The sequence below is a fragment of the Pyrgilauda ruficollis genome, unplaced genomic scaffold, assembly GCF_017590135.1.
Source record: "Pyrgilauda ruficollis isolate IOZ18807 unplaced genomic scaffold, ASM1759013v1 scaffold41, whole genome shotgun sequence".
In the NCBI taxonomy this organism is placed as follows: domain Eukaryota; kingdom Metazoa; phylum Chordata; class Aves; order Passeriformes; family Passeridae; genus Pyrgilauda; species Pyrgilauda ruficollis.
The window spans coordinates 8,019,201-8,033,538 of record NW_024525601.1 but is presented as its reverse complement, the minus strand read 5'-3'; the positions used below and the strand labels follow the sequence as shown (position 1 = coordinate 8,033,538).

Sequence of the window (14,338 nt, the reverse complement as noted above, 5' to 3'; positions counted from 1 at the left end):
TTTGCCTCAGGAAAGGCGTGAGTGCTGGCAAGGTGGTAGAAAAGAAAGACGTGGAATGAGCATAGCGTTACAGTGCGGGAACGCGTGGCAAAGATTTAGGAGGGCACGTGTTAGAGGAGGGAAATAAGGGAATTAAGGTGCCAGGGTAAGCTCTGACTCCAACCGGTGTCACTTATCAGGGCATTGCTCTAGCTGTATCCTAGGATTTATTCTACTTTTAAAAGCAAAGCTGGTGGAATTTAAAATGTTAGGCAAGCAAAACCACTGTCTTAACCAAGGCCACAGCAGCAGACTGGGGCTTTTGGCCCAGTCTTTTATAACGATTTTAAAACCAACAAACCTAAAACAAACCCAAAACTTTTATGTGCAGAAAAAAAAAAAAAAAAAAAAAAAAAGAAAAAGAAACAGCTGCTTCTGAGATCTGCCTTTATTTGTCCACAATTACTGCATCATCACTGTCACTACTGATCCTGCCCCTTGGCGGGAAACTGCTTTTTAGTGTTGCAGAACAGTTCAGGAAAAATATTAGTAAAGCATTATTGAAGTCAAAGTCTGGCTTGGTCCTCAGTATTTATGCTGAGTATATATTTTAGTTTGGACAACAAAACAGTGATGGGATTTTTTTTGTTGTTGTTGATGCACTGGTTAATGCCTTAGCTCACTAGCTGTAAGCCCTACATTATGATCTAGAAATTGTGTGAGAATATCAATTATGTATTTGCTTATTGGTTTAGAACGGAAAATTTAAAAAGGGGGGGGGGGAGAAGACTAAGATCATAACAATTTTAAAAATCTCAGATTAAGACAGTAGCACAGTTTAGTATGGGAGAAATAGAAATTTAAGTACCAGATACCAACACAGTATCATGCAAACAACTGTTGGATGACTTGTGACCCAGTTAGTCCACCTGCACTAATTTCACATCAGATACTAAAGAGATTTCACATAAAGACACTAAAGTCACAACTGTGAATTACAGTAAGCTGTTTGTTCTGCAGAACCCTCCTGCATCATCAAACAATTCTGTTAATTGGAGATGACAAGTATATCCAAAGCATTTGAAGTACCTTAAAGTTTATAATTTTTTACAAAGTAACAAAATTTATTGCATGTTAGCCAGAAGTTTAGTTAATCCAGGGTGAAAATTTACGAAACTCTACTGACATTTACCCTTTCTTACTTCTCTAAAAACCAGCATGGACATCCTACAATTGCAATAGAAACTGAGGTGTCTTTGAGGGGAAATCAGCAGAGTAAATAACACACACAATGTCTGATAGTAGTAAACCTTAATGGCTAATTTCAAAGCTAAGATTCTATATTTGCCCAATAATAATCCTGGAACTTTTTATTTCAAAGGAGTCCAAGAAAATGCTTTTTTTAGCAAATTCTTGTTTTCAACTACTTGGAAACACGCCCAGGTGTCTTAAAATCTCAAATCAAATTCCTAAGCCAATTTTACTGCTGGAAGTGAAAATATATTAATATATATTATATAGTGTATAATACATAGTATATAATATATTTGGGTCCAGTAGTTTTAATTAGATTAAGAAAAATTGCTTCATTTATTTGGGGTGTTTGGTTTTCTTAAGCCTGTGCTAGACAGATTTTAGCAAGAAATTAAAAATGACAGTAACAACGGAGGCTTTGGCCCAAGCACAGAGATACAAGCAGGGGCCTGTTTCAAATAATAGCTCAAAAAACACTCTCCCCCTCACTTCCTGTTATTTCTGCCTTCTTCCTCCCTCTTGATGCAAATAGCTGTAGCAATCAAAAACTTCCTTGTACAAGAACATTTTAAGGCATTGGCAACTGTTCAGAGATTTTTTTTCCCCTAAGAAATGTTAAGAATATTAAAACTAGCTATAAACCAAGAATAGGACTATCTTTTTTTTTTTTTTTTAAGGCCTTCTCCTCTGAAGGAGATTTGGGTATCTTTGACAACAGCAGCTTGTAGTCTTCCTAAAGAGGTTAGCACTTCCCTTGCAGTACCTAGTCTGTCCTTTCCCTGATACTATTATTTTGGGAAACTGTTTCACTGAGAAATTCAGAACAGACTTAAGTATCTAAAAGACACAAGCTCCTTTATTTCAAAAGCAAGGGGTAAATGCAAGATACTTAGCTGATTTAGAAAAAGGAAGAGGATCCAAGTGTTGGGATGAAACTGGCAAAACCAAGGTTGTTTACTGTTCATGTAGTACCCACCCAAACAGTCATTTTTATATTATAGTAAGGAATTTGTGTGGTCCTACCCTAAGACTGCTCTAGTGAAGCACCAAGGATCAATGAAGGCCTCCGTGATGCAAAGAACCATACAAAAATACCACCACAAGATCTTAAATTTTTACTTCACCACCAGTTTTCCAACAAAAAAAGATTAAAAAGTCACTTTCACAGCACACTGTGAGGTCACATGTAGCATCACTATATTCTGCTTGATAAAGAGCAGCATCAGAAACTAGAAACCAGAAATCAGTTAAAAAGAAGTTGATTAGAATTCCTTAATTCCAAACTATCCCACCACATCAGTTCATCTTTAAATGTGTTTTCTGGAGAGAAACATCAGCAGATTTTTACAAGTTGTTGGAAAAAAAAAAGCCTGACATTAAGAATAAATAAACTGTGGAAACAGTATCAGTCATCATTATTTCTAAACAAAGCTTTTTTTTTTGCTTACAGGTGCAAAAAGAATACTCAGATTTGTCTGTGATTATCTTTAGGGTAAGAACATTTGATGCTCCAAAATTATATTCTAGGTAGACACAGGATTATTATAGTTTTGGCTTGCACAAAGTTCTTGGAACCATTTGTGTATTAAGAGTGAAGCTACCTGAACTGACTCTTTATTATACATCACTGACTCAGGATTTCCTGGCACATCACCAAGGAAGTCCTCTGCTGGTTGGATTTCAAAGATCTTTCCCATGTAATACCCAACAGTATTTACAGAGATAATTAGAGCCACATTCCCTGTGCTTCAAATTAAAAAGTCCAGACTTTTGCATTTATAAATATATTACTTTGCTAAATTAACATTTTAATATGATTGCAGTGCATAGTTTGCCTTCTCATTTTGCCCTTGGTGGAGATGGATGAAAGACTTTGTGTCCATAAACAATGTTTCATGAGTTTTCCAAGTTGCACTTGGAATAAAAAGAGAGGGACTCTTCTAGTGTGCTTTCCCACTAGATACTTCGGACAATATAGACGATTTTTAAATTTTTTTGTAGACTAAAAGATATGTAAGCTCTGAATCATGCAAAATACGACCATTTGAGCTACATTAGTCTAATGTAACTGGGGAATTGGTGAAGTTGTCAGTCTGTTCAAAGTGGTAGTGACAGTCCATTCTCACAGTGCCAGCCTGATGTGTGGGACAAGTTAAAAAAAAAAGCAAACCACTGAGGCATCACCATATGCTTGCTGTGTTTTCCATTTTGGTATTCCCAGCCAACCACTCTCTTGACATTGGCAGTTGACATTTACCACTGCACCAACGTAGTTAGAAGCAGTAAATTTGTGTTTTGTTTTGACAGCAGCTACAAACTCAGTGCTATTCATCATATATAGGTGGGTCTCCATCACTGGAAAACGTTGACAGTTTCTTTCCATGATTCTGCACGTGATCTTCATTCATTTTCTCCAAAGCTTCAATCTAGAGAGCCAAAAATAAAACCATGCTGAAATCATAAAACCATGCCAGCAGCAGAAGGCTTCTAAACAGCATTAAAAAGCAGCTTTTGAGGCCAGAGCAGGTATGTACAGTTGCTATTTCAGAGATTCAGTCACACGTAACAGCTCAAATACAGCCAGGTACACCTTCAAACATCTGTTCTTAATAAGTTACTAAAATGAACGGCACTCCTTTACAGTTTGAAGCTATGTAACCAAAATGAACCAGTTTCAGGGAGGACTGGATGATTTCTTAAGACTTCAGCTGTGTTCCTCAAAGGACAGAAGTGTGCCCTCCTCCAATGACACAGAGATCACGGAACTGTGTTCCCTTTATCTCTTTCTTACTTTGACCACCTGCCCCAGGAGTCACCTAATTACCAACTCCCACCTACTCCATGCTGGACTAGCACAAACCTACAATGTCATTAATAATTAGGGAGAGTAGAATTGCTACATTGCCCTTACTTTAAATACAAAATATGTAACATTTGATAACTTGGTTTTTTTGGTTTTTTTTAAATCTGATATCAGGATGCAGGCCTTGAGGAGTTGTAGCCAAAGGTTGAAAACTAAAAGCCAACAGTCACCAAAGATTCCTAAGTCCATATTTACATTAGCATGATTTTAAGCTTCAAAATTAAAAATGCTAGCCTAAACTTTAAACTCAAATAAATTAACATTTAAACCATGAAAAATAAGCAGTAAAATAATTATTATTTTTAACCCAACTTTCCTTTTGTTGTACAACCTTTAATGTATGTAAGACAAGACAACAGCTTTTAAACTAAAACAGATCACTACATTTGCCTTAATGCTGAAATGAAGCAATTATATTCAACATGAAGTCTTTTCTGCTTGGGAGCAGGGAGATCAGGAAAGGGGGTGTAGAGGTCTGTCAATCTGAGTTTCTGTAAACGTTTGTACTAGGTTGAAACATTCAAAGTTTTAAAAAGAGATGCAGAATGACTGCTGAAATTTTACTCATACCAATCACACAATTAATCTGGAAAATTAAGGTATTATAATAGCTACCATAGCTAACCAAATTTAAATTGTTAGACAGAGAAAGCTATACCTCTGCTTGGAAGTCTACTTCATTGTCAGCTGTAATATTCAAACCTGAGACAGCATTGAAGAGTTCGCGCTCATTAAGTGCTTCTGCCACGCCTCCTTTCTGGAAGAACTAATCAATATAAAGAGCACACATTAAACACTTTACTGCACAGAACAAAATATTCCTTTGACTTTCTCCAGTTACTACATTTACCCAAAATTATATTTTTGTTTTTGTTGACCCACAGATAAAAAGTTTTATGAAAGAAGTTTTAAGTTCTAGCTGGTATAATTTTACTTTTCCACATTTTTTTCACTTTCAGAGAAGGACACTATCAGCTTGGAAAACGTGCAAGAGTAATGTTCTACACATCTAAGATAGCTTGTATCTTAGAAAACATGCAGCATAATAGAAGATTGTCAGACAAAGAGGTCCTACCTGTGAAACATTCCTACAGTCTCTGAACAAAAACTCAAGTCCATGAGGATGGGTTGGCTCCACAGACTGACTGACATCAATGAGCCAGACCTGCAGTCACAGAGAAATAGCAATTCGCTTTGTATTAGTATTTCACAGTAGATACAACTTTTCTCCCCCAAATTAAGAACAAACTCACCTTCCCATCATGCCAAAGCATGTTGTATTCACTCAGATCTGCATGGACCAGGTTGCACTCCCTATACAACTGCTGCATCATCTGCAAGGAACCAAATGAATGAAGGAAATATGCTATACTCCAAATGAATATTGCTAGCATGACTTAAAAAAAAAAAAAGCCAGACCAACCCCACCTTTTCCTAATCACCCAGATAATTTACATAATTTTTACCCAAATCTTCAATACACTTTCATCCAGGGAATTGCAGTTTTGGCAAACTGCCAGCAAACTAAGCTTTTATCACTGAGCTTAGCTTTGGCAAAGTCAGAAGAGCTACTCTGGTAAACTGAAGTCAGCTCTGCCAAGCAGTCCAAGTGCAGGAGACAGATAAGCACATTCTCTAAATACCTGTCATTTTCACTCCTATCACATGGGAAGGAAGCCTCACAGTTGTAGAGGCTGAGTCCTAAGCAGTGCACAAATTCACTTAAGACACTTAAGAGCTGTGTTGCTCACTGGTCTCATTCATTTGAGACCTAGACCACTCCTGTTACCAAGCTGTGGGGCTGGTTGCCTGGTTGGGTTTTTTTAATATCTATAACATAATAATGAGTAGACAGTTAGCAGCTGGTGTGTTTGAACCAAGCAGATAATAAGAAATTAAAGCATCCACCATGCAATATTCTAATTAATTCTCCAGTTTCTAGGTTTGCTGAAAAGGGGGCGGGCGATCCACTGGAGAGTGCTTAAGTATTGTAAATTAAGTGTTTGCTAAGCCCAGAAAGACTTCAGAGAATTTTCTAAACCACATACTGCTTCTGTAAAAGGAGAACTACTTGCTCACAATTCCTCTGCTGCTAAGCATCTGTTTGTCATCAAATTCCAGTATGTTTTCCACTCAGATTAAGATGAAATTTAATTGTATTTTTTTTCAGTGCATAGTTTCTCACTGATTCTAAGTCACACATTAAACAGCAGCAAAATAAGACTTTGGACTTCGTATCTTGACAATTATGTAAGCATCCTGAAAAGTAAATATGTGCTCATTTGTCCTTACAGTTATTCCCTTAAATGAAAATACAACCCAGAATTGGAGGAGAAATCAGCATCATCTTACATTAAGAATCTGATAGTAGGCCTTTTTCATATCTTCACTACTAAGTGTTACATCTTTTAGTTTAGGAGCTGGGACTTGATCCTGGCCAATGAAAGACATAACCAAGACGTGTTTCTTAAGGATAACCACTTGAGGACAAGGAATTCCTGCATTTTGCATTCTGTGGATCAGAAAATAGATACTGATTAAGAAAAACAGAACAAAAGATTCAAAGTCCCCAAAGTTCTAGTTCCTGCTATCTCATTTGCAATCTGAGAGCTGTGTGAAAAACCTGATCCAGAGTAAACAAAGTCTTTGAAATAATTAAAAACTGAATAATTATACATATTGCACAGTATTTTACACAGGAAAATTCAAATTCTCAAGTTATAAGTTAACCTAAAAATGCTCTAAGTACTAATGACTTTTACAACGAGAACCTCTTAACTTCATGAGCCTGTAAATTCTGCTGCAAAATCACTGAAGATGCTGACACAGCTTATTAAACTGTAAAAAAAAGCCAGGGGCTTATTCAATCTGTGCCAGGTTGTATATTATTTTGGCCTAAAAGTTAAATACCCAGACATAGAGTACCTTCCTTAAACAGAGAACAGGAAACTGACAGGCATTTGGCAACTACACTTTCTTTTTCTTTCTTTACCTTGTTAAGTTATGCATTTCTTTCTCAGCCCACATACGAATAATTTTTCGTGGATTCAATTTACTGAAGCGGTCTTTAAACCTGTAGTCATCCTTAATGTATTTGTCACGGTTCTTGAATTCATTAAGAGTTGTTTTAAACACTTTGATGGCACATTCTGGAGGAATAACTTTATCTTCAGTTGCACTGCACATGGAAAAAGACAAATATATAACAAAGTTAACTATTCCCATATTTACAAGCAAATGCACGAGTTTGGGTTTTTATACATTACAACATACAGCAATTTTTAATACAAGAGAGGATCTAATTTTCTATCATATTTAGAAGCAAACTTAAGTTTATAACAATTCTATGATTAAACTTACCTATGAATATTTGGGTTTTGGCATTCTGATTCCAAGTTGCTTATCAGATAGGTTACCTCTCCTGATTTGTTAAGTCACATCTTTTCTCCCCAATTCCAACTTTCCCTCTTGACATCTCTAAATACATTATCTGTATTTGAGTTTTATTAGTACTTTCTCAAACATCACTGGTTCAAAGTCAGTTAAACACAATGCAATTGCCATAATGCACTCTAATCCTTCCAGTATGGCAGGAAGGATTGAAGAAGTGAGCAGCATCCCAACACTATTCTCATCCTGAAAGCAACAAACAGCACCTCCACTGAGCTGCAAATATAGAGCTGGCAATAGACAATCTCTGTATGGAAAGACACCCTTCAGGTAGCCCAAGATCCTCATAACAGCTCTGTGGTTTGGGGCAGGTCAGTGGAAAGAGTATCTCAAAAATCTCAAGATTTCTTTTATAAAAAAGGAGCATGTATTTTTCCACATAAAAAAGAAAGGCAGGGTGGATTTGTCCCCATTCATTAGCAGCCGCCAAGGAGGAAAGGAAAGTGGGGATTTCTTTACTTTATGATTGGTATCATTTGGTTTTCAGATTTTATTATCTCCATATAAATGAATACAACCTTTAAGTCTCAGAAATAAAAAAGGTGCAGATGTTTAAATATTTTTGTGTTTTCTGCTTTTTAAATCATCTCTTGTACTTAAAGCTATCATCAGTAACAAACAATATACTCACTTTCCTCCATAGGCATGAAAAACAACAGATTCTTTTCCCGTGCTGATGCAGCCTGTGATGGTCTCCAGCATCCCAGAATTGACCATCTTGTACAGAAGTAAACGTGTTTTAGGATCCACTGCTTTCTCCTACAAGAGATGAATAAGATTAATAGGCAAGACATGAATACTCAATTCAATAAAGCAATTCTTTGCTTTACCATGAGTTCAGAATATTTATATACCACAAGAACTCAACTAAGTGGAAAGAATAATATATTAATAAAATTTCTCTCAACTGACAGAAGGGAGAAAAAAAAGCCAAACCAAAATAATCATCTGAAGCAAACAAAATCTGCTTCAGGACTGATTTAATGATTTAATATTCTTAGTTTCCCATCAGCTGTGCAGCACATAGAATATTTTACTAATTGCACATATAGACTGTGGCTCAACAGCACTTTCTACAGTGTTTTCAAGAATCCTTTATAAATCATTAATCACAATATCCCAAGTACTATATTTCTGAACAACAAAGCAAAGCAAAACACAAAAACTTAAAGAAGTCCACATCAGGAATTCCCAGAGGCCCTACTTCAAACTCACCCATACAGTCTACCAAGTAAACTCCTAAATTATTAGGTCAGTTGGTCACCTCATGCTCCTGAAACTTGTTATGAAGACAAATATTTGGAGCCATATGGTTCAACAGCAGAGGATTAGTCCTCTGGATGTTTCTATAAATAACTTCCAGACAGCATCGTATTTGATTAAGAGGCAAGTTTAGAAAGACAAAGAGAAAAAAAAACAGTAGCTGCTTGCTCTTTCTTCAACATGGTTCTCACAGTAATGCAGCTCAAACAAAGAGCCTTTTTCTAGTAGGAGCTGGCTGATACCATTTCCTTCAGCAACGTTAGCATAATGTTGCTTAGCTGTTTTACTAAAAATGGAATGTTGCAAGAAGTTGCCCAGCAGAGTTTAGCTATTACACAAGATAAGGAGTAGATAGAGAGACTTTATTAAAAACATACAGCAGTGGAGTGCTCCTTCTTCTCATGGAGCCTTGCACTTCGACGTTCCTCAGAGTATGCATGCTGTTTTAAGGCATTGAAGACTTGATTTGATAGCTTTAAGTCCATCCCAATTCCATCCCCAACTTGGAATTCAGGTGCAAACTATAAGCAGAAATAATAGGAATTTAAGCATTGTCACTAGCAGATGCCAAAAGTTGGCACAAAATTTCTCATCCTGATTTGGAAAACCTCATGATAGATTTGGACCTATGTGAAATCCACTTTTTTAACATAATGACAACATTGCACAAACACATTGCTTTAAACTCAGAACTCAAAGTTCTGCCCAAATTGATATGAGATTACCCAACATCCTGCAAAAATAGCACTTGCAGCATCTCCTTATTTACAGAAGCTGCACCAGTTACCTTAAAAACAATGAAAGGTATGTACTAAAGATAAACAGACTGAAAAGCTGTAAGTCAAACAATTGACTGAAAATAAGTTACTTGGCTTATCAGACAACATTAATTAGAAGAAAGATTACACAACATCTATCCTTTTCAAAAATAGCTTTCGTGTTTTATTTGCTTGTGTGCCAGACTTGCTGATAGTTTTGTTTACCCAAAACAGTTTTGTGCAAATTCTTGAATTGCTCAATAACAAACTACTTTTAAACAGAAAACCCACAAAACTCAAACTGCCAATGTGAATAATCAATAAAGCAAAGACTGCATTGCTTTCATCCAACAGGGAAAAAATAAAAGTCAGCACCCTACCCAGCAGCACTGGTGGACAAGCATTAGTTCTTTGGCTGAACTGCAGCATTCCAGTTTTACACACAAAATAAGCTTCCCTAAGTTTTCACTTACATTTTCCATGCGAGCAGTGTTTTTTCTTCCACACACCACTTCATCATGTTTCGTAGTAATGTCTTTTCCTTTTCCTATGAAACCCCTTCTTGGTGTAGTAGTAGGTTTATCTGCCAGCAGTGAGAAAAAGAAACCAAACTTTACATCTAAACAAACATAACCAATGCTCATAGAAGTCACACAATATCCACAAAACTAATCTAATTTTATTTATAAAACAGAATAAATTCCTTCAGTTGTATGATCTTAATACAGTCTTCTCCTATCCTAAGCATGACAGTTTCTTTGGCTATGTTACAACTTACTTCTCTGTCTTCTCTGGGGTGTCAGACACATTTCTGGCATGCTACAACAGGAGTATTCAATATCATGTGCAGATGATATGTAACCATATCATCCAAACGTAGATAACAGATGAGCACATCCCACAATACTTCCCATGTACACTGGTTATTTTACCAGATTCAGCCACTGAAGCCAATATACTGGCAGACAGAAGCCTGAAGTTACCCACCCAGCCTCCTGCTGACACCTCCAATTGAGGTGACCTGATTTTAAATGCAGCTGGTGTCTCTCCTTACATTAAAACAAGACCTAATTTAACTCTGTCATACTCTCAGGTCTATTGGCTGAAGAAATTGTATTGCCTAAAGCTGTCACATACCTGCTCTGTATGGATCATGACGGGTATCCTGCCAATCAACCTCATCCTCTGAGCTGTCACTGTCATAGGGATGCACCTTCCGATAATTTTCAAAGGATATGGAGACTTGAGAAACAAAACAAATAAGCATGTCTGTGATTATCAGGGATTTGCTACTTCTTCACAGCTCTGCCAATTTAAGATAAGTGCCAAGAATAGCTCCAAAGCAAAAATATTGCTTCTGATGAAGGTACCTTTGCTATCTCCATTGATCTTCTTCTCTTCACGCCGAAGCTGCGCATCGTATTCCCTGTCAAATTCCATCTGCAGCATCTGAGCTAGCATTAGATCACTAGAAGTGTCAATATTTTCTCCTGTAATAAATGGTCCTTCAGCAGCACTACATAAGATGAAAGCAGGAATTTTAAAAAAATTAAACACAGCAATCTAAGCAGAAACACTGCTTTACACCACTTTCCCACTCTATACAACAGACTTCATGCAGAGCTGACAGAAAGGAATGGATCTCAGCTGTCTGCCTCCTCTTCAAGCCAACACTAAATATTAATAGATCATGACTTCATTTCTCTTTGCCACTCATTTACGATGCAAATTTTACTTAAATATTTGCTTGTTTACCATTCAGCAAGAAGCATTAAGCTCTATTTTTAAGATGTCCTTCAGGAAAAAAAAAATGAAGGCATACAGGTGTATGCATGTGTATACCTATTTATATGTTTAAAACAACCCAAATAGTGTTGCTTTGTTCTGCTTCACAGAAAAGATAGCCAAAATTTGTACAATTTTGAAACTAGTAAGCTCTTGGCCTTTGTTTAGAGCTTTCAGGTAGTGGGAGGATACAGGTGATATACCTGATAGTTGTCAAAATAACATTGTACACTGTTGACAACAGTTCCTAAAAGGGTAGAAAAATCCCATTTCTGACATGTCTCTAAATATAGCTTACAGACTGCATTAACACCCCCAGAAAATGCAAAGAAAACATCAATAAGGAAGGATGAGCATCAGAGAAGAGAATCTAAGGAAGACTTTTAGCTGGGGAAGCCATCTTCACTGAGGAAGATCAGAGGAAGTAGAGTTAGGGGCAACAGGCAAATAATTTACTATATTGCTATGCACTGAGCACATTGTAAGAAAATGCACAAGAGAGAGAAGATGGCGTCACAACTACGGAGATTACTAATCCAGGACTTAAACTTACGCAACCACTTCGGGAAAAGCAGCATTTTCTTCTTCCAGCTGCAATTCTTTTGCCAGCTGTTCACTCATTACATCAGCAAGAGAACATGATATTGATGTTGTGCTTGGGGTTCCCCACGGACACTGTAAATAAACATTTTATTCAAGTCAGCAAGACTGGTGCAGTGGCAACACAATAATCAGGATAATTAGCTATTGCTGGCTCCAAAATAAGCTCATGTAATCTTGTAAGGGCTCTTCTACAGATAGCTGGGGAACCACTCAAAGAGTAGAAACTCAACAGGGAGAACGGGGGTTGAAAAATTGTTGACGGTCACTTACTAATGAAGGACAAAAAGTCAGTTTGTCAGTGTCGGTACCCTCTGAAGACAGGGGTAAAGCTTCCCCAGGAGGTTTTCATACAAGCAGACACACAAGCTATGTAAAACTTCTCTTGGAATAACCCAACAGCAGTGGCTTACGCACAGCTTCCTCCCCCGCTCCTAGAGCCCTGAAAGGTCAGCCATGGTAAAACATGCCACCTCAAAACCGCAGAGGGACACAACACCTCACTCGGGGAGGCGGGGGCTGGGGAACGACGAACCAAGCCAGCCGGAACTCGCTGCCTACCGCCGGGATAACCGAGCTCGCCCAGCTCCAACACCGTCGGAGGGAAGCAGCTCAGTTATCAGGCTGTCACAACAGCTCTCACCACCAAGGAGATAGCTGCCGCTAGCAACAAACCGCGCTGCCGAGTGACCGTGACGCTGGCGGTGCTGGCACCACCTCGCAGCGCCTTCTCCACGGCCTCGGTGCTTCTCCTCCTGCTCCTCCGGCTCCCCGGAGCCCGGACACGTCGGGCGCGGCCCCGCGGTGCCGGCACAGCGCTCACCTTGCTCTGCCAGGCGGGGCCCGGCCCGGCGTCGGGCGCGGCGGCAGCGACTCCCACCGAGTCCATCGGGCACGCAGGGGCGGGCGGCGGCAGCAGCGGGCTCTCTCCGCGGGGCAGCAACGCTCCGACTGCGAAACCTTCCGGGTCCTCCGCGGCTCTCCGCGGCCGTCAGGCGGCCCATTGGCCGAGGGTGACCCGCCTTTCCGGTGATGTCACCGGGGCGGCCGCGGCCTCGCCGGCGGCGTGCGGAGCCTGCCGGCGGAACCCCCGCCCGGCCGCCCCTGCCCGGGGCTGAGGGACAGCGCCGGGCTGGCGGTAACGCGAAAGGGAGAAATTTAATAGCCGAGGTTTGTTTTTTGTCTCGGGAAGTAACCAAGGGTACGGTGGGAAGAAAAAAAAACTCCAGCAAATCAAACAGTAAGCCAGCGGCAAAACAAACGGATGAAATGGAGTCCAGAGAAGCGCAGCGGAGCTGGTGGAGGGTCTGGAGCACAAGTTTGATGAAGAGCGGCTGGGGCTGTTTATCCTGGAGAAAAGGAGGCTCAGGGGCGGCCTTAGCGCTCTCTAGAACCATCTGAAAGGAGCGTGTAGCAGCTGGGGCCGGCCTCTTCTCCCCGGCAACAAGCAACAGGAGCAGAGAACACAGCCTCAAGCTGCGCCAGGGGAGGATTAGATTGGACATTAGGAAGAGTTTTTTCACAGAAAGGGTGGTTAGACCCTGGAATAGGCTGCCCAGGGTGGTGATGGAGTCACCATTCCTGGAGGTGTTTAAGGAAAGATGGGATGTGGCACTCGGCACACACGGAATAGACCACTTGGTGTTTGGTCATGATTGGACACAGTCTCAGAGGTCTTTTCCAACCTAATTGATTCTGTGAAATGAAATAGTTGGCATTTGTTTTTATTACAGGAAGTAACTGAGGGAACAGGAAAAAAATACAACAAATTAACCAAACCATAAGCAAACACATTAATTTTATCCCAGTCCTGTAAGTCACTGTAGATGTAAATTGAAATACTTTGTGTGTGACCTGCTGCCTTTTACATCTCAGTTTTATATGTAATGTTTATCTGGAACATAGTATTGTGACTAAAATGCCCTGTTTCCAGGACAGCAACAATGGGATAGTGTTTTGCTACGACACATTAGGTCTACTTGGGCATGTTTCCTTAAAGGAAGGAAGCAATGCCTAGAAATCTCTGGCTGGCTCGTCACATTCTGTTGAAGGTATCTGTCTGCAGTCAGACAAGTGTGCTGTCACAGTCACTGGTGATAATCTGAAAACCAGCCTAGGAAAGCTGGGTGGCTGCAAGGGCAGAAGTGGTAAGGGGTTCTGTGGCATCCCCCATCCTGCCTGGAGTAAGTTCCCTATTTTACATCTAGCAAAGCCCGTGCTGCCAGGCAGGCCCAGTAAAGGCCATTCATATCAATTCTCAACCATGCAAGAATCAGCTTCGTCGGCCAAAGTTCCTCTTTATTTGTCCTTAGCAACCTGCAGTGACGTAACACGATCTCCTCAGACACTGTTCCAGAGTTCATTACCCCAGAAAGTTCCCAGCTAA

At 39.6% G+C, this 14,338-nt stretch overlaps 1 protein-coding gene and 1 long non-coding RNA gene across 2 annotated transcripts; one reads left to right on the top strand and one right to left on the bottom strand.

Annotated features, from left to right (window-relative positions):
* Positions 1-2,325: 2,325 nt before the first annotated feature.
* RIOK3 (RIO kinase 3) lies at positions 2,326-12,942 on the bottom strand. Its single transcript, XM_041477651.1, has 13 exons — positions 12,776-12,942; positions 11,906-12,027; positions 10,938-11,083; positions 10,705-10,809; positions 10,041-10,150; positions 9,187-9,330; positions 8,178-8,305; positions 7,089-7,274; positions 6,449-6,608; positions 5,350-5,430; positions 5,172-5,261; positions 4,755-4,862; positions 2,326-3,659 (listed from the first exon to the last, which is right to left on the bottom strand). The coding sequence occupies exons 1-13, from the start codon at positions 12,839-12,841 to the stop codon at positions 3,558-3,560; spliced, it is 1,548 nt and encodes a 515-aa protein (XP_041333585.1). The 5' UTR covers positions 12,842-12,942; the 3' UTR covers positions 2,326-3,557.
* LOC121359015 lies at positions 2,673-8,326 on the top strand. Its single transcript, XR_005955983.1, has 3 exons — positions 2,673-2,725; positions 3,575-3,759; positions 8,190-8,326. It is a non-coding gene; the product is annotated as an uncharacterized LOC121359015 (long non-coding RNA).
* Positions 12,943-14,338: the final 1,396 nt, after the last annotated feature.